The sequence below is a fragment of the Malania oleifera genome, chromosome 10, assembly GCF_029873635.1.
Source record: "Malania oleifera isolate guangnan ecotype guangnan chromosome 10, ASM2987363v1, whole genome shotgun sequence".
In the NCBI taxonomy this organism is placed as follows: Eukaryota; Viridiplantae; Streptophyta; class Magnoliopsida; order Santalales; family Ximeniaceae; genus Malania; species Malania oleifera.
Window position 1 is genome coordinate 33,011,862 of NC_080426.1, and position 25,132 is coordinate 33,036,993.

The 25,132-nt window shown below is 37.3% G+C and overlaps 1 protein-coding gene across 1 annotated transcript; it reads left to right on the plus strand.

Annotated features, from left to right (window-relative positions):
• Positions 1–23,473, plus strand: LOC131165934 (protein mago nashi homolog). Its single transcript, XM_058124114.1, has 3 exons — positions 1–503; positions 1,054–1,230; positions 23,245–23,473. The coding sequence occupies exons 1-3, from the start codon at positions 87–89 to the stop codon at positions 23,302–23,304; spliced, it is 654 nt and encodes a 217-aa protein (XP_057980097.1). The 5' UTR covers positions 1–86; the 3' UTR covers positions 23,305–23,473.
• The last annotated feature ends 1,659 nt before the right edge of the window (positions 23,474–25,132 follow it).

Here is a 25,132-nt window from a genome sequence, read left to right on the forward strand (position 1 = left end):
GTGCATGAGTTGCTAACGATTTAACTCTCCAAGGATTGTAGGATCTTGGATCCGCCATTGCGGCATCCGGATTGGCTTGACCATTTATGGGTCAACATATTGTAACCCACACCCGTTTCAAACAGCCGGGTCACAGGTCACCGGTGGGAAATGGGAAAACCCGTTTTGCCGCACTAGGCTACAACAAAACGATATCATCCAACTGCATTGGCCATCTCCATAATCGATCGTTCCCCTGCTTCAGTTCGGTCTTTCTGCAAAGAGAGAGAGAGAGGGAGGGAGAAATGGGTTCGGTGGGAGAAGACGAGGAGTTCTACGTTCGGTACTACGTAGGGCACAAGGGGAAGTTCGGGCACGAGTTCTTGGAGTTTGAGTTCCGGCCAGACGGGAAGCTCAGGTACGCCAACAACTCCAACTACAAGAACGACACCATGATTCGCAAGGAGGTCTTCCTCTCCCCCGCCGTCCTCCGCGAGTGTCGCCGCATCATCGCCGACAGCGAGGTACCTTTCCTACTTCTCCCCCAAGATTTTTTCTTAGATTTTGCAGATTTTAAGCTTCTTGGGCGACCATGCATTTGCTCAATCTATTTCTCCATCTCATCTTTTTTGTCTGATTTTTCACTCAAGTCTTGCTTGCTTGTATTGAAGGTTCAGGGTATTTCCGCTCTGTCTTTTTTAGTTGGTGTTTCTGAAGTACTTTTCATGTTTTGAAAAAAGCCGATATTGGATCCAATTTTTTTTTCCCTAGTTCATAAAGCATGCAATGAAGTTATTCCAAAATCCTGAGTAATTAGATCTCTCTTTCTCCCTAGACACTACGTTCTCTTCAGTTTCCATTTATTTTTTCATTTTTGCTTTTTGGTATATGATAGAATTGAAGCTTTTGAGGGTTCTTTGCTCTTTCCCTTACTCTCTCTCTCTCTCTCTCTCTCTCTCTCTCTCTCTCCAGCCCATTGCAATTCAGTCAACTCGAAGTTTCTAGGTTTTGTTTTATGATATTTTAGGGACACGAGCTAATTGCTGTAATTTAATTTAAATAACTTTTCCATAGATTATGAAGGAAGATGATAAGAACTGGCCAGAGCCTGACCGCGTTGGTCGGCAAGAGCTTGAGATTGTGATGGGCAACGAGCATATATCCTTCACAACTTCGAAGATTGGGTCACTTGTTGATGTCCAGAGCAGTAAGGACCCTGAAGGGCTTCGCATTTTCTATTACCTCGTTCAGGTCAGCATCCTTCCACAAATATTCCATTTCAATTTTGTTTTGGGATTGAGATCCTTGGGTGGGGGTGGGATGGGTTCTATTATTATTATTATTATTATTCTGCATAAGAAATGATGGTTTCATGTACTGAGTTGTTATGACTTGCATAGGATTTATTGGTGACGGAAGTCTGAAATTGTGCATTATCTATTTTTGTTTCATATCAATTATTGATTTTATTCTGTCAGAGTGGAAAAATGAGAATTGCACATTGCCTTGTTTCAAAAAGGGTTGCTTGATCTCTTTTCAGCACCCCAAGGAAACATTAAGAATTTGGTCCACAGAATGGCCAAAATTATTCCTTATTTCCATCATGTTGAAAAGAATTCAACTTTTTAGAGTTGGAAAAAAAATTCAACTTTGTTGAGTTGGAAAAGTACCAAGCACTCCATCATCATCAGAGAAATCATCTTGTTTCGTAAGAAAAAGCATTTCAACTTGGTGAAAATATAAAAATTTTCATGTGGATCATGCTTAATCCTCCTATCAAACAATCATGAACTTCCATATGGATCACACACAATTTATATGAAAACCTCTAACACATGAAATTACACCTAAAATACACAAATATTACAAACAAGCCCCTCCAAGATACATAATCTCACTACAAGTAAAACTAAACATACATAATAGATAACTAATTAACTAAGCACATTTCGGTTTAGGACTCAAATCCATTAACCCTATTCTTTGATGGAACCTCACACTAAGAGGGTAGTTCCAAAAAGAGCTACTTTAGTTCCAAAACTCAGCGAAGGAGGTTGAACGCAACAACAAAGAGAACCAGCGCCTCGAACCTTCATTCATCTTGACTTAGCAACGTTTGCGAAGAGAGCCTCGAGTCCAACAACACTGTTAGACATTCGAGAAGAGAACCTCAATAAGGGACCTTCCCACTATGTTTGACTATGATGCATTAAAAGAGGTGTTTGGAGATTTAAGGTTTAGGAAGGCTAGGATTTTGGGAGAGTTGGATGAGTTAGATACGAAAGAAGATGTTACTTTTTTAAGGGAGGAAGGGATGAAAAGCGTATCTTTGAAGAATGAATTGAAGGAGGTGATTTTCAAAGAAATAAGAAGTTGGAGATAGAAGACGAAGTTTAAATGGGTCATATATGGTGATTGTAACTTGAGATTTTTCCATATGATAGCTAATGGGAAAGAGAGGAAGAAATTGATTAGAGAGTTGGACATGTGTAGGGTGGAGGTTATCTTTGACCAAAGTTGAATTGCTTCTGAAATCGTTGAATTTTATTTTAATTTGTATTATGAGGAGGATGAAAAGAAACTTCATGTCAACAAAGAAAATGTTCAACTTGATACTTGAATTAAAAATTTGATGAACCAATACATTGGGCAGCACAAACATGGTTGGTGAAATCCTAAATTTGCATCTTATAATTTATATTCTAAATGGATAGTCAAGTTAGGACGACAATCATATTGTTTGAGACCCTTCTTAAGCAAGCAATTGTGGAGGGAGTTGATTGTCATCCACTTCAACAACAAAACCACATACAGAGAAATGAGAAGTTGGAGACAGTAGACAAAGTGTAAATGGGTCAGATATGGTGATTGTAATTGAGCTTTTTCCATATGATAGCTAATGGGAAAATAAGGAAGAATTTGATTAGAGAGTTGGACGTATGTAGGGGGGAGGTTATCTTTGACCAGAGTTGAATTGCTTCTAAGATCATTGAATTTTATTTTAATTTGTATTATGAGGAGGATGATAATAGACTGATGGTTGAAGGTTTAGAGTGGGACCCTTTATTTGGTGATAAGGTAGCTTGGTTGGAGAGACCTTTTGATGAAGAGGAAGTGAGGGCCACAGTCTTTAGTATGAAGAGGGATAAAGCTCAAGGGTAAGATGAGTTCAATATGACTGTCTTTCAAGATTGTTGAGAGGTGGTTTAGGGTAACTTGCTTAAGGTTTTTAATGAATTTTATTGGAATGGGATTTTAAGTAAGAGTATTAATTCCAATTTTATCACTAAGACTAGTTCCCATCAAGATTTCAGACAATGGACCTATTAGTTTAGTTTGTAGTGTTTATAAAATTATCACTAAAGTTTTAGCTAACAGGTCGAGTAAGGTGCTTGATAGGACTATCTCAAAGGCCAAGTGTGTTTTGTGGGGTAGACAAATTGTGGTTAAAATTTTTGCGGAAAGGGGTTTGGAAAGAGATGGCGTCAATGGATAAGGGATGTGCATAATGTGAGCTACTCAATTTTAGTTAATGAAGAGCCTAAATCTTGGTTTAAGGCAATGGGAGGAATTAGGCAAGGACCCTCGCTTCCTATTTTTGTTTATTTTAGTGGCGGACATTTTGAGTAGGTTGGTGGGTAGGGCTATGGACAGAGGGTTAGTCTCAAGGGTTGGAAGTGGGGAGGGAGAGGGTGATGGTTTCACATTTGGAGGACCATATATCCTCTTGTTTGAATATTTTGGATTTTCTCCATACTTTTTAGGAAGGTTTATGGGCTTAGTATCAATATAGAGAAAAGCGATATTGCAACTATTAATGTACTTGATGAGAGTTAGTTAGAGGTGGGGTGTAGTGTTTTTTGGATTGGCCGTTGGCCTATTTAGGGGTTCCTTTTGGCAGGTAACCTGTAACCCTAGATTTGTTAGCTTTTGGGATCATGTTGTGGAAAGGTTTTCTAAATGTTTAGATGATTGGAAGGGTGCTCTTTTTTCTCTCGGTGGTAGAATTACTCTCTTGCAGACTTGTCTTTTTAGTACTCCTTTAACTTTCTCTCTATTTTTTAAGATTTCTGTGGGTGTTGTTAGCAAGATTGAGAAAATAATGAGGGATTTCTTATGGTTGGGCATATCAGCCTGTATTAATGCAAGTGTCCTTCAGAGGCAGTGACTTTTTTCTCCATCTCAAAAAAAGGCATCAAACTCAAAGGCCAACCCAAACCCAGAGGGTTGAATCAACGACAACCTCCACTACTCAAAAGTATAAGGATAAACAAAATTTTGGAGAACCAAGTAATCCAGATTGAGAACCACAAATTGGGGTTCTGGAAAAGGAAAACTCTATCTCCAAACTTCTTGCTGAGATGATTGATCCATTACACCTATAGGAAGCACCAAGATCGACACTTGCCATCATAACGGATGATGATTCATCTGAGGAAGAGATACAACCTCCAAGATCTACGATGATGATCCAACCATTCCTCTCCTTGATTCTAAATTCTGTAAGTACAAGCATGCCTGCATTGCCACCATGCAGATCACGTTGAATACAAGGACGGTTAGCTTCATGATCTTCCCCAACTTTTGCTTGCATTTATCCGATCCCAATATGAAAATTGCTCTTAAAGTCCAGATCCAGATTGTTGGAGCATTCCAGATCTCTAATTCGATATCAACCACTCTCCACCATCAAATGATTATAGACTTTAGAACTATTCTTTTGATCTAGCAGCCCCTTGGGAAAATCAAGATGCTCTCTTTAAAAGTTAAAGTTGGTGCCCTTGTGACTGTTTTAGAGATCAAATTTTGTTATGTATTCATCTTCCTTTTCATTCGGATAGACTGCCATTATTTCCAAGTCCTCAACTGTCCCATTACTTTCCGTCTGCTCTACGTTGTAGAGTGCCAACCTGTTTGTTAGGTAGGTGCTGTAAAAATGAGGAAACATGATAGGGTAATGAGAGCTCTTGGCTCTTTCATCATCTTGGAAATGCATTGGGTTAAGTAGATCTTGTGGTAATTTGTCTGGGTCAACATGATTGATGTAGCATAGGCTCTTTCTTGTGTCAATCCAATTGCGTGCCAATAGATGTGGGTCCGCAAAAGGGTGTTCCTTGAAACTCCGTATCCTTTTGCAAAAGGGAGAGATATTGACATACCTATTCCCACCTTAGTTTTGAATTTCACCTTTGAGGTGGAAGGTGACAAGTAAGTATGGGGACCTGGATATGAAATCTATATGTTCAACCCATTGTGCTTCTATTTTAAAAAACAAGAGCTAATCCTTAAGTTAGCTACACTGGCATGGTCTCTGCCTCTGTTTTGTAATGAAGGCGTAGGTTCATGGCTTATGCAGGATCATGCCGATTCGATAGGCCCTGACAAGGTACCAAAGAAGAATGAAGACTTCTTTTGGGAAGGTTAAATAAGATAATATGGGGGCCCAAAGACCATTAATGTATGAAAAAGTGGGTGCCAGTCCAAATATTTTACTAGTGCATCAACCAATCCAAATTTTGAGAGGAGAAGGGACTGGAGACCTTGGATCATTTTGTTGTTTCCCTTGTCTATGGTGTGGCCAAGAATGCTATCTTGGTTTTTACTGGGAAGAGTCTGGACAAGCTGTGAGAGAGATTAGGTTTCTGGGTGAGATGAGAATGCCATGAGGAAAAATACTTGGGTATTGGTTGGTCTTGAAAGGAAGTCACTAATGATGTTGTGCTTGTCCTTTTCCCCTCGTATTTGACATATTAGTCCAATTTCCCTGATGGTTCTCCTGGCAAGCTCACTTTTGGATCTACTTCTTCATATCTCTTTTTAAGTTTCTGCTGGGAGTTGTTTTTTTCCTTACCTCTAACTTATTCTTCATCAGACCATTCGTACACTGGATCATTAAGACATTCATTATAGGTACAGTCGATGTCAAATACTTATGACCAGATTTGGTCATGGGTTTGTAAACTGGAAAACCATCTCCCTTGAAGTACGAGATTGGGACCTGAGATCCCAGAGATGCTGGAGCAGTAAGGTTGACAGAAGTGGCTGGCGGTCTGATCATGATACTCTTATCTTTTGAAAATGGTGATGACTTTTGATGCGGTTGAATCATCATGGTGGTAAAGACATGTTGAGGGGATGATCTTGTTGAGGATTCCTGATCCTTTGGGTGGATGGTTGGGTCATCATCGTAGATCTTGGAGGTTGTATCTCATCCTCATATGAATCACCATCCGTTACGATGACAAGTGTTGATCTTGGTGCTTCCTCTGGATGTAACTGATCAACCATCTCAGCAAGAAGTTTAGAGATAGAGTTTTCCTTTTCCAGAACCCCAATTTGTGGTTCTCGATTTGGATTGCTTGGTTCTCCAAATTTTTGCTTATTCTTTTTAACTGCCTCTAAAGGACACTTGCATTGATACATGTTGTACGTCGGTTGAGGAGAGCTGAAAGCCAAAGAGAATGGAGGAAATAGGGGATCAATCCTCACCTGTCTATGCTGTTGCTACTGGCTTTGCTTGAGAGAATTTAGGTGAGCTTTGAGGTGCTGCATTTCTACTTCTTTCTTCTTGAAAGCTGGAGAGAATGCTGACATGTGCTCAATCATTTGCATCAGCTCCTCATGCATGTGATTCTGACATTTGTTGATGAGGATGGATGTGATATCAAACTTGTTTTCGACCTTGTTGGTCAACTCTCTCTAGTTATCCACAATTTGTTGTAGCATTTTATTCTGGGCCAGGGCATTCTCTAGCTGCCCATTGAGAGTTGCCTCTACTGGAGACACCTGCTTAGTAGATCCATTTTGGTTGACGACAATTGGATCTTTGATCTTCTAGGAGTGCTTTGTTCGAGATTTCACATTTTTGTACTCTAATGGTGGGAAGTCACCATCATAATTCGAAGGTTTTAGCATGTTAATCTAGGGAAGATCATCATCTTTTGTCCTAAGGGGCTTTAGGGATCATTTGGTAAGTTGCAAAGTGGCGTATAGGTCTAAACAAGAGGATTTGGGTCTTGGAAATTTGGTGTTTAGAAACATAGCTCTCCCTGATTAAATGGCTTTGGCAGTTTCTGTTAGAGAATTCTTCCCTGTGATATAGAATTGTAAAAAGTAAGATTTGATTAGACAAGAATGGGTGGGATACAAACTTGGGTTTTAGATGTTTTTGGAGAGTTTGTGGAAAGCTGTCTCTTAGATTTACCCCCTTTTCATTCCCCATACCGAATTCTTGTTGGTATGGGTTGTATTATCCGCTTTTGGAAAGATCCTTGGTTGGGGAATGCAATTTTGTCCACCTTTTTTCGTCGTCTCTTTTTTTTTTTGCTTGAGCTCAAGAAGGATGACTCTGTTTCTTCTTTTGTTGTTCATCTAGGTTGTTTACCTTCATGGGATTTTCACTTTTGAAGGTTGTTGAATGATAGGGAGTGGTTGGAGCTGTCTTCTTTGCTAGTCTTGTTGAATAACTGTTGGCTTTCTTTGGAGGGGATTGTTGGTCTTGGTCTTTGGATCCTTTGGGGGTTTATTCTTGCAATTCCCTTTGTGAATTTATGACTAGATCCAATTCTTATTTTCTACTCTATAAATACATAATCCATATGGAAGTGCAAAATCCCCTCTAAAATCAAGGCTTTTATTTGGTTGGTTGCGCTTGATAGAATTATCACTAATAATCAGGAAACCTTTGTAAGGCTCTCTCTCCAGATGTTTGTGTACTTTGCTTTAACTGTTCAGAATGTGCATAGCGTCTTTTTATAAATTGTGATTGTGCTTGGAGGGTATGGAATGGGTTATTTGATTTGTTAGGTGAATGTTGGGTGAGTTCATAGATGGAGGACATTTTAGAAGTTTCTTTTGTTGGTTTTGGCAGTAAAAAGGAAGGGGCAGCAGTCTGGAAATATGCTTTCTTTGCAATATTTGGGGGGGCTGTGGATGGAGAGTAATGCACATATTTTTTCAGGGAAAAAGTCATCATATTTACTGGTTTGGAAGAAGATATATTATTTGGCTTCACTTTGGTGTGTGGATCATTGGAATTTTAAGGGGGTGAGCTTTTTAGATATTCAGCTCAATTGTCGGTATTTGCTTGAGTGTCAGATTGTGATGATTTTATTTGTTCTTTTTAGTTTTCGTTTTTTCTCTTTTTTTGGTTGGATTTTTCCAGCCTTTGCTAAGGAGATGTCTTATTCTCCTGTTCATAAATTTTTAATCTATAAATAAAATTCTTCTTTGCAACAAGAAAAGAAGTGTGTGAAACCCATGTAGAAGTTGATTGTTGAATTTGACTTTGAGTGTGAATGTTTGATTCCCCCTTGTATCTCCTCTCTTCCCTCTTCCTTCTTCTTCTTCTTCTTCCCTCACTCTTCTACATTCTTCCATAGCTGCAGATCCTTGATGCTGGCGTGCATCGTGATGCGTATCAGTTACGGTGTTGAGAAATGAAGAATTTAAATGGATATTGAATCTATTTTGGTCTGGGTCATGTGGATTAGATTACGTATCTGGGAGACTGCTCTTCAAAAGATTGGGGAAGACTCTTGCGTTTGCTGCGAATCTGAGCAGAGGGCTGGAACTTCTCTATTCTTTTTCCAGAAGGTATGGGAGCTTCAGGATTGTGGCTGCTTCTTATGGCTTTGAAGAAAATGTCTATATGGAGGGAACAAAGTTGGAAGAAGGAAGATGAGTATCCAATATTTGAGGTTTAGACAAGCTGGTAGAATCAGGTTGTTGCAGAGAATTTTGCGTGTATCTGACACTGATGAGGAAGGAAAGAGAACGGGAAATGATTTGGACAATGCGAGAAAATTTGAATTTGAAAAATAAAGGGTTTAATAAAGTTGGGCCCAACTGTGTTGGGCTAAATACCATGTGGCTTAAGTCCATGCGATTAGGAGCTAACTGTATATGGGCTTTAAAAACAGTCAGAAGCCTCAGCCAATCAGCCCATTCATGATTTAACCAGGATGTATGTGATTAGGAGCCCAGGTGTAAACAGGTCTGACGAGGGGGTGGCTTGAGATGTCTAGTAGATCTCTAACTGCGAACAGACCTGTCGAAGCAGAAGGGGGGTGTTAAGGCTTGATATATATTGTTGGCCCACAAAGTAACAGCATAAGCTTTTAGGTGAAGTGGTATTCTAACATGGTATCAGGGCTATGGTTGCAAGGAGGTCCAGGGTTCTAGTCTTGTTGCCTGGCTTTATTGTTTGAAAGTGAAGAATTATCTTATTCCCTATGATAGGTGTTGTTTAGGGTTTAGGGTAAAGTGGTATTCTAACATGGTATCAAAGCCATGGTTGCTAGGAGGTCTTGGGTTTAAGTCTTGTTGCCTGTGTTTACTGTTTGTTTGTGAAGAATTATCTTATTCCCTAGAATGGTTGGTGTTCATCATTTGTTTATCTCTCTATGTGCTGTCAGGCTGCATGTGCGGGGGAGTGTTAAGGCCTGATTCATTGTTGGCCCACAACCTAACAGCTTAAGCTTTTAGGTAAAGTGATATTCCAACAGGTGGGGTTTGAATTAGATCATGAAAAGCAGAAGGGAGCTACAGGTGGCAAAATACCATCAAAGGAGAATCAAGGGACTGTATTGATGCTGCAAGTGGCAGGAGATGGGTTGAGAGATTTGAAGCTACAGGGTGTGGAGGAGGAGATGGGGGACAGTTTTTCACAACAATCAGATGGGGAGATGGGGAGTTTTTGCGAGTCAGATAAGGATTATTGCTGGATCATTTGGTTCCAGAGTATGGGTTTGATGACTAGTATATTTCTATTTCCTGTTATTTGTGAGGAGTCCACAAATTATTTGGTAGATTTGGGAGAGAGTGTCTTGTATGGGCAGCATGAAATGGGAGATGATGGTTTAAGGAGATCTTCTGAAGAAGCACATGCTTGTATTGACCATTTGAATTTAGAAAAATAATGCTGAGTGAGTAGCTAGTTGATTGAGGAGGATACTTTGGCTATTGTTCCAGTTCATGAATGTTGTCTTAAGGCTCTTTTGGCTGTTCCAATCTTACATTTGAGATGGGCGTTGTGATCAAGAGCTTTCAGTGGAAGACCTGGAGAGCTCTCAGCCTGAAAAAGTTATTCCTCCTAGTCCAAAATGCCTATGTCTACTGATATCTTTGAATGCTAAGGGGAGGAAATTACTGGGGGGAGGTGTCGTAGCCGTGAATCCCTTGTGGTCTGAGATAGATGATTGTGAGACCTCTTAGAGGCAAAAACATTAATTCCACTTTCCTTACTTTAGTGCCTTATAAGAATTGGATTTTAATGGTTGCTAATATTCACGTATCAGTTAAGTTACAAATGCATACAAAATTGTTGCTGAAGTGCTTGCTAATATGTTGAATAAAGTGACGGGATGCTATATCTCAGGCCCAAATTGCTTTTTTCGGGGAAAGACAGAGTGTGGATGCTGTTTTGGCCATAGATGAAGTGGTAAGGATGTTTGTAGGGGGGAAAAAAGGGAGTCATATTTAAGTATTGAAATGGCTTTTAATTAGGTTAGTTGGAATTTCTTGGACAAGGTCTTTGCTAGAAAGGGTTTGTCAAGTGCTTACTTCTCAGTCATTATTAATGGTGAACATAAGGAGTGTTTAGGGCTTTGAGAGGGGTTAGGCAAAGGGGTCCTTTTTCTCCTTTTTTGTTTGTTCTTGTTGTTAGTACTCTAAGTAGATTCAAAGTATAGGGCAGTGGCTAGAGATTACGTGAGAGGGATTGTGGTGGGCAGTAAACAAGCACTTATATCTCATCTTCGGTGTGTAGACAATGTTATTTTTTTCTTAGATGATCGTAGAGATTTTTTTTTTTTTTCGAATGTTCTCAGAATTCTCCAACTTTCCAAGAAGGTTTCAGGTTAAAAAAATTTATTTGGTTAGAGTGAATTGCTACTATCAGTATTGGTAATGTTAGATCTTTGGTTTAGCTGGGTGTGGTATCCTAGAGTTGCTCTTAACTTGTTTAGGAGTTCTTTTTTTTTTTTTTCCGGAAGGTTAGGGTTTTGGGGTCCAATAGTGGAGAGTGAGTCTAAGCATTATTTTGATGGTTGAAAGGGTGCTTTGTTTTCTCTAGGTGGTTGTATTACCATGACATAGGCTTGTCTTCTAGTATCCCTCTATATTTTTTGTCATTCTTCAAAAATTCATATAGGGATAACTAGTGAAATTGAGGAAGTAATGAGATTTTCTTTGATTTTGGGTGTGAAAAAGAGGAATCATCTAGTTGGGAGATTCTGTGTACATCTAAGATAGAGGGGGTTGGGTCTCGGTAAAATAGTGTCCAAAAAAGCTGCCCCATTGGGAAAATGGTTGTGGTTGTTTTCTTTGTGGAGAATTCCCTTTGGCATAAAGTTATAGGAAGTAAATTTAACTTGCTTTCAAATGGGTGTGATACCAATTTTGATTTAAGATGTTCTGTATACAGTCCTTGGAATTGTATGGTTGTGGTTGTTTTCTTCGAGGAGAATTCCCTTTGGCATAAAGTTATAGGAAGTAAATTTGGCTTGCTTTCAAGTGGGTGGGATACTAATTTGGATTTAAGATGTTCTGTATACAGTCCTTGGAATTGTATTGTTTAAGATCACTACTCAATTTGTTGTGGGCAATGGATCTCAGATCTATTTTTGGGAAGACCCTTGGGTGGGTAATTATGCACTTTTTATTTCTTTTCCTGGTTTACCTGGTCTCTCCTTAGTGCACAATAAGGTTATTGCTTCCTTTCTTCCTTCTAATGGGCAGGATTTTCACTTACATAGGCCACTAAATGATAGGATGTTGGAGGAACTCTCTTCTTTGTTGGTATTATTGGAGGTTGTCAGCTCTCAAGTGAGAGAGATATCCACATATGAGATTTGGATTCTTTAAGAGTCTGTTCTCTATATCTTTCTTTCAGCATTTTTGGACCCTTTAAGTATTTTTTCCCTGTGTCGTGTTATTTGGAAAGCTAAAGTCCCCTCTAAGATAAAGGTTTTTATTTGATTGGTTGTTCTTAATAGAGTTAACACCAACAATCTGTTGTGAAGTAGGTGGCCTTTGAAGGCATTGTCTTTGGATGTTTATTTCTTCTGCTTTGAAAGTACAAAATCTGTTTTGCACCTATTGTTACATTTGTGCTCTCTATTGGGGAACTTGGAATACATTGTTTGGTGTTTTTTGGGAGAATAGGGTTTGTGCAGGTTTGAAGGAGGAATCATTACGTCTCTCTTTTATAGGATTAGGAAGAATGGAGAGGGTTTGGTTTTGTGGGCCTGTGGGATCTTTGTAATATTATGGGGAGTGTGGTTGGAAATGGGAACGCTCGTATTTTCTTGGGGAAGAAAAACTGAAAAACTTTGGTTCCTTTCTATAGGAAAGGATCGGTACTTGGCTTTTTTGTGGGCTTTTGCAACATGCTTTTTTAAAGGGATACCTTTTTCAGATCTTTAGGGAGATTGGAAGGCGGTCATATTTTGATTGTTTCCTTTTTTGTTTGATTGTTTGTTTTTTTTTTTCTTTGGAGGATGTCTTATTTTCCTTTTTGTTCATTCTTTCATTTTAATGAAATATATCTTCTTTTTCAATAATAAAATAATGAATCTTTTAGGAAAACAATTAACGGTGGTTGTGTCTCCAAAGACGTTTGAGGAAAAAAAGAGTTCAAAGGTCGAGTAAGCTGGCAATTTTGTAATTCTTTTCCTTTTTCCTTTTTTTTGGGGGTGGGGGGGAGATAGTGGGGGTAAGGTTGTTAAGTTATGAAGATTATTAGTTGGAATAGTAGGGTTCACTTCTGGGCAAATCTTTGGGTGGGTGAGATTTTGGAGCTGAATGTGCCTCATTTGTTTAAGCTTTCTTCTTGCCACAATGCACCTATCAGCTCATTCATCTGTGATGAGGGTTCTTTTTTGGTGGGATTTCAAAATTTTTTTTAATAGATATTTCAATGAAAGAGAGGTCGATGAGCTTACCACCTTATTTTCTATATTGGACTTAATTGGATCACTTCCCTTCCAATGGGGAGGACGAGTGAGCGTGGGAGGGTGATTTTTCGAGGCTGTTCACTTTAAAATCCTTTTTTCTCATATATTTGAAAAACCCATTCTGTCAATCTTTTCCCTTGGGACCACATCATTTGGAAGGCTAATGCTTCCTGGAAGATTTGAACCTTCGTTGGGACTGATTTTGAATAGGATTAACTTGCGTGATTTTCTTCAGATAAAAGGCATTACAATTCTTTCTATCTCAACATGTGTGTCAGATGCCATGAGCTCAATGAAACAAATGCTCACTTGTTTGTGCATTGTGATGTGCAACACAACTATGGAATGCCCCTTCTTTTATTTTGGTGAAGACTGGGTGGCACAATGGGACGTGGATGTTCTCTTTATAAGGGTTTTGGCTCTTGCCAAGACAACAGCATTATATAGAGCAGTGCTACATTCGCTATTTTATGGACTCTTTGGATCAAGAGGAACATGATAATGTTTAAGAGCTGCTCAATTTATCTCTCTTTCTTATGGGATGGAGTGGTGTTCTTGGCTCATATTTTTTGGTCCACTCTTTGGGTATTTTTTTGGGCTTATTGCCCTCCGACCTTTAAAGAATTTGAAGGCAGCTTTATTGTAATTTTTCAGTTTATAATTTTATAGTTTTTTGAGGACCTCTTGTCCTCTTCTTTTATACATTGTTTTAATTTGTAATAAAAAATTTCTCTTACCCAAAAAACAAAGGAAGGATGGATTACCTGAGCATGCGATGTCCTTGTAGGTTCATTAGTGATTGTGGGTTGAGGGGTATTTCTCTGGATAATGCTGTTTTCTCTTGGTCAGTGAGTGGGGAGAAAGGAGTTGCTAGATGTCTAGATAGGTTTATATCTTGTAGTTAGTGGAGGGATGAACTCCCTTATCTTTCTCAAGTAGCGTTTGTCTAGACTTCCTGATTGTGCTACTCTAGTTCTGACTCCTTTCTTTTGAAAAGCATGGGGCTTGATCATTAGTTTTCTCTTCACTGGTTACGAATATTTGACAGATGTATCATTGACGAGTGAGGCTTAATTAGTAACTTTTTTTAAAAAAATTTTTTAGGAGGATACTTACCCTCCAATATTTGTAATATTTTCTCTTTCCTGTTAAAGAAGTTCTTTTTTTTTTTTTTTAGTTTTTTTAAAGAAGTGGAATGTTGAATTTTTTGGGGAAATTAGGGTGAAGGAAGCTAACATTTTGATGAGATTGATTATTTAGTTGGGTAAGAGGAAACTAAAGTTTATGTAGTTTGAGGTGGCAAAGCAAGTACTTTTGAAAAACGAGTTTGAGGAGGTGATTTTTGGGGAAGTGAGGAGTTGGACGCAAAAACAAAGTTTAAATGGGTCAGAGAGGGTGATTGCAAAACATAATTATTTTATAGTTTAGATAATGGCAAGATGATAAGAAATTTGATTAGGGAATTGTAGATTTTTTTAGGGGAGGGGGTAGTCACATCTAGGGGGTGTAATTGGTTTGGTTTGGTTTGGTTTTAATCGATTTTAAATATCTCAGATTGTAACCGAATCATACACTGATGATTTAATTTAACTTTAAATCGAAATTTTACACTTCATTTTGGTTTGGTTTTTATTCGTTTTTAGCAAAAATTTTCAATTTTCTAAAAACACTTTACTAGGCCTAAAAGCCCAAGTTGAACAAGGGCAATGTAATGGCTGAATGCACACGGGTTTTCAAGCCCAAAAGGACCCATCTGCAAAGCAGATAGGCCTAGCCCACTCATGCTGCAAGCCTTGAATGTCTGATTGATGCGCTGGGAAGGATGGTTCAGATGTACTTTGCTAAGGCTTGATACATTTTTGGCCCACAACCTAATAGCTTAAGCTCTTAGGTAAAGTGGTGATTTGACATGGTAGTAGAGCTGGTTATTAAAAGGTCCTGGGTTCTAGTCTCGTTGCTTGCATTTACTTTGTGGTGCTTAAAAAATTTATTTTATTCCCTTCATGTATTATTCATCCTGTGTTTATTTTTGCACGTGCTGTTTAAAAAAAATTATTTATTCCCTTCATGGGTGTTATTTATCCTGTGTTTATCTTTGCATGTGCTGTTGGGCTGCACGTGTGGGGGAGTGTTAATGCTTAATGTATGTTGTTGGTCCACAACCTAATAACTTAAGCTTTTAGGTAAAATGGTAATCTAACAGTCTTTGAGGAGAGGGATCTCCCATCCTTCTTGCGATGTGGGACAAATGTTCCCAACACAAAAGCTGGGGGGCCTTGCTTCCTCCACTTCTCTCTTGTCCCACATCGGGGAGAAGGAAGTTTTGGGGTGGGGTGGGGTGGGGTTTGGGGTTTGGGGGGTGCAAGAGACGGGTCTTTGCTTCTCTATAAAAGCCCTACATACTACATGCTTACCCCTTGCAAAAGCTTAACAAAAATTCAGGTGTAATAAATATATTAATTAATGAAACGAAATATAAATGTAATAAATTATTTAGTTAATAAAAAAAAATAAGGAAATATATATATATATATATATATAGTACTAAAAACAAACAACTTATATTAATCAGTTTTTGGTTTTTTTTTTTTTCCGGTTTGTTTGTTTGTTTTTTGAAACTGAAAGTCAAAATTGGTTTTTATGAAACTCAAAATCAAAACCAAAATTCCAAACCGAAGTATCAAACGGTTCGGTTTCAATATGGTTTTCGGTTTTTTTCTAAATTTTGTACACCACTAGACCCTAGTTACATCTGATCGACTGATCCTTTTTTGATTGGTAATGAGTTGATGAATTTTTTTTCCAATTTGTTTACTGAGTAGGATGAGGGTAGCTCAATGATTGCGTTGGATTGGAATCCTATTTCTAGCAGCCAAGTGAGTTTGTTGGGAAGGGCCTTTTGAGGAGAATGAAGTTAGGATTGTTGTGTTTGGAATGTATAGGGATAAAAAACAGGGTCCAAATGGCTTCAATATGGTTTTCAATCAAGATTGTTGTGATGTGGTTAGGGTTGATTTTGATGAGTATTTTTAATGGGTTTTACTTCAATGGGGTTTTGAGCAAAAGCATCAATTCTACTTACATTACTTTGGTGCCTAAGAAGGATTAATCTATCAAGGTTGCTTATTTTGGATCAATTAGTTTAGTTTTTACGGTGCACAAACTTATTGCGAAAGTTCTTACACAGATTGAGTTTAGTGCCAAGGGACACCCTTTATCAGGCCCAAAGTGCTTCTGTCAAGGAAAGATTGTGGATGCTATTCTCATGCAAATGAGGTAGTGGAGGATGTTTGATGTTGGACAGAGAAGGACCATTCTTAAATTGGATTTTGAAAATGCTTGTGATTGGGTTAGTTGGAATTGCTTGGATAAGATCTTTGCTAGAAAGGGTTTTGGAGACAGGCAGTGTGCTTGGATTGAGTGTGTTTATCAATTGCTTTATTTTTTATTATTACCAATGTGAACCTAAGGAGTCATTTAGGGCCACGAGAAGAGTTGGGCAAGGGGATCTGTAATCTTTGTTTTGTTTGTTCTCATTGTAGATGTCATTCGTAGATGGGCGATGGATGGAGGTTTGTGAGAGGGATTGGCGTGGTTGTGAGGGGGTAGTGGTATCGCGCTTGAGTTGCAGATGATACTTTTCTTTTTTTAGGCGATGATAGAGAGCCATTTTTAAATGTTCTTACTACCCTTCAACTTCTTGGGAAGATTTTTTTTTTAAAATAAATTTGGAGAATAGTGGGAGTGCAACTATAAATCTCAGTTCTTATTAATCCTCAGAGTTGGCTTCCTTAGCTGGCTGTGGAATTTTAGAGTGGCCTTTGACTTGGGATCCTGTGGTGGAGAAAGTATGTATGGGGTTGGATTGGTGGAAGGTTGTTCTATTTTCTCTAGGTGGTCATATCATCTTCATTTAGGCTTGCCTTTCTAGCATCCTGCTATATTTTTTTTGCCTACTTTTAGAATTCTGTAGGGGTTGGTAAAATTAGAAAAGTCATGAGAGATTTTCTTTGGTTGGGGATAGAGGAGAAGAGTGGGTATTATTTAGCTGGGAGACTGTAGGTTGAAGTTGGAGGTGGGGCTGGCTCTTGGTAAGTTGGTGCCTAAAAATGTTGCTTTATTGGACAAATGGCTATGGTGGTTTCTATTAGAGGAGGACTCCCTTTGGCATAAAGTTTCAAAAGTAAATTTGGCCATGTAGGATAATGGGTGGGTGCAAATTTAGCTAAGATTGTTTTTGCTCACACCTAATGTCAAATATGTTGTGGGAAATGGGTCTTGGTTCATTTTTGGGAAGTTACTTCAGTGGGTAATTCTTCAATTTGCATTCTTTTCCTCGACTCTATCATATCTCCTTGGTACACATTGCATAATGAAGTACTATCAATATAGTATCTAGTTCTTCTGATAATATTATTCCTTTTCTTAAAAAGAGTCATTGCTTCTTTTCTTGTCTCAAATGGTGTTATCCTTCTTGGATTTCCATATTTGTAGGTTTGTAAATGATAGAGGGAGGTGGAGGGGCATCCCTTTGTTGGTTTTGTTGGAGGGATATTGTCTTTCAAAGGGGAGGGACTCTTGGTTATTGAGTTTGGATTCTTGCGGGGTCTATTCTTGTAAATCTTTCTTTGAGTATTTCACCAGAATTAATGTGTTATTCCATCTTCACTATATTATTTGGAAAGCTAAAGTTCCCTCTAAGGTAAAGGATTTTATTCGGTTGGTTGTTCTTAATAGAATTAACACCAACAATCTGTTGTAGAGTAGGAGGCCTTTCAAGGCATTATCTCAAGATGTATGTACCTTATGTTTTGGTAACACAGGATATGCATCTTGTTATTTTTTTTTGGCTCTTGGAGGATATGGAGCAAGTTGTTTGGTACATTTGGAGAAGAGTGGGTTGGCCTGGAGAAGGTGGAGGATTTGTTGACTATTTTTTTAATCGCAAAGAATAAACTTCATTAGAAGATCAGGAATATACAAAGTGGAGAATAAGACATTCTCCTAGAAATAATCTGGAGCAAAGCAAAAAGGAATCACAAGAAAGCAGAATGAGAACACGTGCACGTACACACACACACAAAATTGAGTCGGAAAATAAAGCCAATCCTGTTGAATATCCAAGAAGGTCACTCCTTTAAAGTACCCATAGCCAACACACCAAAGAAGTCTCTTTTACGTGCTCTAGGAAGAACGGAGACGTTGGCACAGAATGCACTCAATATTTGTGAGGAAGAACACCACTTGTTGTTCATTATGGTCAGTGATTCTTATTGGGCTCCATGGTCTTTTGCAGCCAAATGTTTTAAAGGGGTGTCAGCAAGATTGGAAAGTAGCCTTGATCAATGGTAAAGTAACTTCTTTGTAACTGGTTGGTCATGGGTTCGAGTGCAAGGAAACAGCCCCCCTGCAATAAAAGCAGGGCATAGACTGCGTACACTGGTGACCATCCAACCCTCGCCAAATGGGGAGCCTTGTGTCCCAGGAACACCTTTTTTATTTTTATTTTATTTTACATTGGGTGTATGACCCAACAAGCCCTTGAGCCTTCTCTTTTGAATCAGGTTCCAAATAGGGTCAAATTGATCCATCTTATGGCTGACTTCTTGCCTTACATCATTCAGTGACTGTCAATTAGAGCTGTTTAAGTGACAAATTTGCATGCCATTTTCTCCTCTAAGAACATCTATTTGGGTTGGGGTGTTGGTGATCAATTGTGCAGAACAGGTACATTTTTTAGGATTGAAAAAGAAGATGCTATTACACCAAGAAGGGATGTACAAACAGATGGATAAAATTGCTCCAAAAAAAAAAAGCCAAAATAGTACAAAACACAATCAAGATAATAACGGTGTCTAATCCTGCTGAACATTTGGAAAACAGGTTCTTTAAAAATACTTTGCTGTGAAGGGCCAATGAGGTGCCATGTATTGTACCTTGTCCCCAAGCAAAGAAAAATTCAACCCCTTTCCTGTAGCAATACATGCATTCTGTTCCAACCAGGTGCCCCACCAAACAGCTACAGTGCACCTCCCAAAACCTGTAAAAGAAACGGTCAAAGATCTTCCACCGCCTTCAGAAAAAGCCCAATTTTGTCCAGAAGACCTAACAATCTGCTCGATATGCCCTAGGTACTTGAACAGTATAACAAGAGATGAGAAATGGTATCTGAACTTTTTTTTTTTTTGGGGGGATCAGTGAAAGAATTTTATTAAAGGGCATCAAATGGATGATAACTCAGTTTACAGTCAAACCTCCTGCAGGATGTCACAAAAATCCTACTATTCCAGCTGGAAACTGCAGTAATCCACTGCTCTTTACTAGTCTGAAGCGGCGTAAGAGAGTTTTTGAACACTCTCCTGTTTGTTTCCAAGCACACCAGAAAATTGTGAGGAGGATGGGAAAGCCTTTCTCTTCTCATTAGTTGACCAACTCCCTTTCCATGCCAAGAGCTCCGCTTCCACTGAGCTGGCAGTAACCCACCTTTGTCTGATAATGGTTATAGAGCCATATTCCAAGGTTCCTTTTTGAGGGGCTATGCTCAATTGATTCTGCATCGGTGGCACAAAGGGAACACCTGTTCACAATGGTCAGCCCCCCTTTCTGCAGATTGTTCAGGGTTAAGATTTTTCCATGTGTTGCCTCCAAACAAGAAAAGCTACCTCTGTAGGGGCATCCATACTCCAATTGAAGGAGGTTGCTGTGTTTTGTTTCGATTGATGAGAATTTCTTGTAGAAGGATCTGAATGAGAAGATCCTGTTTTTTTTTGTCCATGGTCCACTTAGGTCGATTGCGAATATTTTGGTGTTGGAAGGTGTAGATGGCTATGAAAATTAATGAGTTGGTGTTGCGAATATTTTGGTGTTGGAAGGTGTATATGGCTATGAAAATTAATGAGTTGGTGTAGTTCCAATCTTTCACATTTTTGAAGGGAATGTTCCAGAAAATCCCCTGCTCTGAAAGTTGTGGATGGCAGGTAATAGAACACTTCAGGCCTCCTGGTCATGATGCACATCATGCCAAAAGTAAATGTTATGTTCCCCACTTGAAATCTGATAAAAGGGAAGAAGTCGTCCCAGCCTTTCCCCCACTCAAAGCAGTATCTGAACTGTTAAAACACAAAACACAAACATCTGGGGACAGTGCCTTCGAAGGCTTCCTGCTTTGCAAGACTGTTGGTGCTAACTCCCTTAAGAACCCCCTACCAAATGAATGCTTCTATTTTAGAAGGAACTTTGGCCTTCCAAATATGATGATGGCGCAGAAAAGACATATTAGATCTAATGAGATCGAAGAAATATTTACAAGAGGAAATGTTTCATGAAAATGTTTTAAAAGGCCAGTTGTTTTTATGCATGCATAGTGAATCCCTTCTAACTTTGTTGGCTTGTTAAGTCAAGTAGATTGTGTTAGCTTCAGCCCAAGCTGAGCCACATCTTATGACTTGGAACTCAGCCTTTTTTCTTTTTCACAATTGAATTCAAATAACCATGGCTTTAGGTTGGTGGTGTTGAGTGGCTCAGTAAGTTTTTTCAAATAATAGTTAAAAGGCCAGTTGATTTTATGCAGGCATTCCTTTCCCCACTTGAAGCACTATCTGAACTGTTAAAACACAAAACACAAACATCTGGGGACAGTGCCTTTGAAGGCTTTCTGCTTTGCAAGACTGTTGGTACTAACTCTTTTAAGAACCACCTACCAAATGAATGCTTCAATTTCAGAAGGAACTTTGGCCTTCCAATTATGATGATGGCGCAGAAAAGGCATATTAGATCTAGTGAGATCGAAGAAAGATTTACAAGAGGAAATGTTTCATGAAAATGTTTTAAAAGGCCAGTTGATTTTATGCTTGCATTTCTTTCCCCACTTGAAGCAGTATCTGAACTGTTAAAACACAAAACACAAACATCTGGGGACTCTGCCTTTAAAGGCTTCCTTGCAAGACTGTTGGTACTAACTCCCTTAAGAACCGCCTACCAAATGAATGCTTCTATTATAGAAGGAACTTTGGCCTTCCAAATATGATGATGGTGCAGAAAAGACATATTAGATCTAATGAGATCGACGAAAGATTTACAAGAGGAAATGTTCCATGAAAATGTTTTAATAGGCCAGTTGATTTTATGCATGCATAGTGAATCCCTTCTAGCTTGGTGGGCTTGTTCAACTCAAGTAGATTGTGTTAGCTTCAGCCCAAACTGAGCCACATTTTATGACTTGGAAGTCAGCCTTTTTTCTTTTTCACAATTAAATTCAAATATCCATGGCTTTAGGTTGGTGATGTTGAATGGCTTATTATGTAGTTATTTCAAATAATAGTTAAATTATGATAAAAATAATGAGTCAGGACTTCATCGTAAGACCTTAAAACTGAGGACTAACATTCCTATGGATTGTCCTAACAATGTGTTTACAAAATATAAAACTCTGTGCTTTAGGTCAATTCTTGTGCTGTGCAGGATTAAGGACATGCCTGGGACAGTCCTGAGATTGGTATTGGTAAGTTTGGGCTTGAAATCTGACTGAATTCTGAACCAACTAGGCAGGTCTCTACTTGCCAAACTTTCTGCCTGAACTTGGATGACCTTACCCAATTATGCTTACGCATTAATGCGTTATCTATATTTTACAAAAAAAAAGTTTGCTAATTTTCCATTAATGCATAATCAATATTTTTTCCGTTTATTAATGCATTATCAATATTTTTCATTTATTTTTCCAAAGAATCACAAAAACATTAGCTAATTTTTCAGTTCACAATGTTTGTATAAAAAATGAAAAAATAAAAAAAAAGTTTATCTTGGATTTGGATTTGCATTGTTTATGATAAAACATAGTATAAAATTTTCTTTTTGTCCAGATCCACACATAATTTTTGGAAAATTGAAAAACAAATTTCCTTTCCTTGCAATTGTTTTGAAATGTAGAAATAAAAAATGATGAGTACAAATGAACTAACTCTTTTTTTCTACCTTTTTATTTTCTACCTTTTAATATGAATCTTGAAAAACTAAAAAATAGGCTAGATTTTTTAAAATAAATATTTAGAAAAATAAAAATATTTTCCACAATTAAATGGGCTCCAAGCTTTTACTACTTGTTTAATCAAATTTATCACTTAATTGTTCATGTTTTTCATGCAATTCCAATCTCATTTCACAAACTAAACTTGACATAACTTAGAAAAAATGTTCACAGTGGAGAGTGTACCCCCACCCCTCGTCCTCCTCCTCCCTTTCTCCTCAGTGTTTATCTGCAATTTGGCACCAGTTTCATCTCCCCTGCCTCTGTTCGACTCTTGCAACCAAAATTCCTACACATCCAGTCAAGCGGAGGCTCCCCAGTTGAGAATCAAATATGGAAACAACACAAAAACTATTTGCAGAAGTCACGTAAATCAGTTTTGCAGACAAGTATGGTGATTTGAGTGGACTATTGCCTCCTTAATATTTCCAAGGAGTTAAAGCCTTGGCCAAACTTGCTTTCTGAAAGTGATGCTGTTTAAAATAGTTGAAATGGAGATATAAAAGAGGAAGCCAGTTTTTTGAGAAATAATGAGAAGAAATTACCAGAAATTGGTCATTTGGTGACTTTCGTTACCCTAGGGGATGTGTAGTATGTCTTCTTGGGACATGCTAACCCAAGTTTGGGATTCACCAACTAAAGGACACTGGTATTCACAGGAGATCAAATGGTTCTCAATCTTGTATCAACTTTATGCTCCCTCCTAAGAGGTCAAATGGCCCTCAAACTTAACTCTAATAGCTCATAGTTTGAAGTTTGGATGGAGATTTAATTGGGATTATGATCTAAAAAGTTACAATTTCTAGCATGAATTTGGAATTATTAGGGTTCCTGCCATGTTTTGAATCCAAGGGAATGGCAAAAACTGTTTCCCTTGGATAGTTGGATGAAAATGGGGCCCCTTCCTTGTCCCTTTTCCACCTCCCCCACTTGGTAATGTTGGAAGCTCCTTTTTATTTTAGTATTAGTTGTACTGTTTAAAAGTGTTGTAGAGAAAGTGGTGAATTTAGTTGGAAGAAGGAAGAAACTTTGGGAGATCTTGTAAATATTTATGCACTCATACTTGGTGCAAAAGACAATGTAAGCAGGGAACATTGGAAATTTTGCCTTGTAAAATTGTAAGTCAATCAGAAACAATTGATGGGGTGTTGTAAATGATACTACTATCTTGTTATTCTCTGAATCATCTTTCAATATGTAAAGTATTATGTTTAAATTTTTTATTTTTTTAATTTTCGGGTATGCTGCTAACTGGCACCCATTGGCACTTTGATGTGGTTGCAGGACCTGAAGTGTTTTGTGTTCTCACTCATTTCGCTCCACTTCAAGATTAAGCCAATATGAGAGGGATTCAAATGTTTGCTCAAGTTCATTGGTAACTGTTGTGACCATTTGTTCTTTGTTTTTGTTTTTATCTGGCTGTGTGTGATACATACAATGCTCTACAGTTATTTGTAAAACCAAGATAATTTTTCAAAAGAAAAAAAATCTCCAGCTACTGTTGCCTTTCCAACATGTGGTGATTTGATTTGTTCACAATTTATACTCCATTATTTCTTTTTTTTTTTTTATTTCGTTTCAGCGCATAAAGAAATAGATTATGACTTGTTTTCAATGTTAGTTTTTTATTTTTATTTTCAAATTTTGATTATTTTTTCAGAGATTAAAAACCATGTTTTTTTATTTTTCTGTTAATTTTTTACCTAGTCTAAATACTTTTAGCATGAAATTAAATGATTCATTTTATACATAATTTTTAGTTAAAATTATAATAAAATGACCTAATTTTAAACATAACTGAACCAAATAGATTTGAAGATTTTCAAAGAATTTGGGGAAAATAAATTACTTATAGCTAGTTTGGTATGGTGGAATGGTTGTTTGTTGGAATAAGATAAAATATAAGTTAAATTTTAAGAATTAAGGGAATAGTTATTTCTTGTATGTTTCTAATTATTTCACTTTAACATGTAATAAGAGAGAAATATATATTCTCATGATGAATTTTGGTAATAGTTGTTTCTTATCTATTCTTTTATTATGGACTCAAAATGTTTGATATTGTCATTTGCTTTATAGTAATAACATAATTTCTTGTATAATTAATTATAGTTAAATCTACTAAAATTAGCTTGTTCATGAGAATAAACATTATGCAAACCAAACGTAATTTGAAAATTTTTATTATTTAGTACAATTTTCAAATATTATAATTAACTGTAATAGTTAATAATAACTTTTGTATTTATTATAATATTTTTTTAATTTGCATTTTTGTATTTTATTATTTAAACCATATTTTAATTGCCATTTGATTCAATGATAAAAATTATCGTGTGTTGAATTAAGCTTTTAATTTGTGATAGTTTTATAAATGTTAACTATAACATATTTATTTTAGTTTTGGATTTTGGTTTTTGCCTCTTCAATTTTTATTTTTAATTTTTTACTCGGCCCCTTGATTTTTTTTTTTTTAGGATGAGAAAATTTTGCACTACTGAATTTTAAATAAGTTTAATATGTAAATTTAAAATAAAATAAAGCTAAGAATATCTATAAAATTTTTAAAATAAGTTACAAATTACGAATGCTAAAGATTATTATAAATTATTTTATAATATCAATTGGTTTGTGTTCTTTAATAATATTATTATTTTAATCATAACTTGAATTGTTATTTCATGTGATGACAAAAATGAATATAGGAATATGATGTATATCACGGTTTTGTCTTCAGTGTAGACCTTGGGTTCATACTTTATTATTATTATCTTTTTAAAAGGGGTAAATGGAATTTCATTCGAAGAAGAAGCCAACTCAAGCAAGAAGCTTGAAGATACAGAGGAACAATAGTCCATAACTACAATACCAGTAAAGGAGAGTAATAACATGAATTCTTTTATCAAGAATAGAGAAATTTGAACATAAGTGGCTCCGTTGGAACAAGTTGCTAAGAATCCTATTGAGAGTAGAAAACATACTGGATGGTTTGTTGAAAGATTCTAAGGTTCCTCTCTCTCCAAACTTCCCAAAAGATTGCTGCTGCTTGAGCATTTCTCATCTTCTGAGCGATGCCTTAGTCCTTGAAAAACTCCAGAAAAACATCATCACTGTAAAAGTCCTTATTGCTGCACATTGAAATTTCAGAATATGCAACAGGGAGGCCCAGATT

Excerpts from the sequence above, each read along its gene's own strand:
- LOC131165934 (XM_058124114.1), top strand. The coding sequence starts at position 87 with ATGGGTCAACATATTGTAACCCACACCCGTTTCAAACAGCCGGGTCAC. Across the intron at positions 504-1,053 it reads GCATCATCGCCGACAGCGAG|ATTATGAAGGAAGATGATAA; the intron begins GTACCTTTCCTA and ends ACTTTTCCATAG. Across the intron at positions 1,231-23,244 it reads TTTTCTATTACCTCGTTCAG|GACCTGAAGTGTTTTGTGTT; the intron begins GTCAGCATCCTT and ends ATGTGGTTGCAG.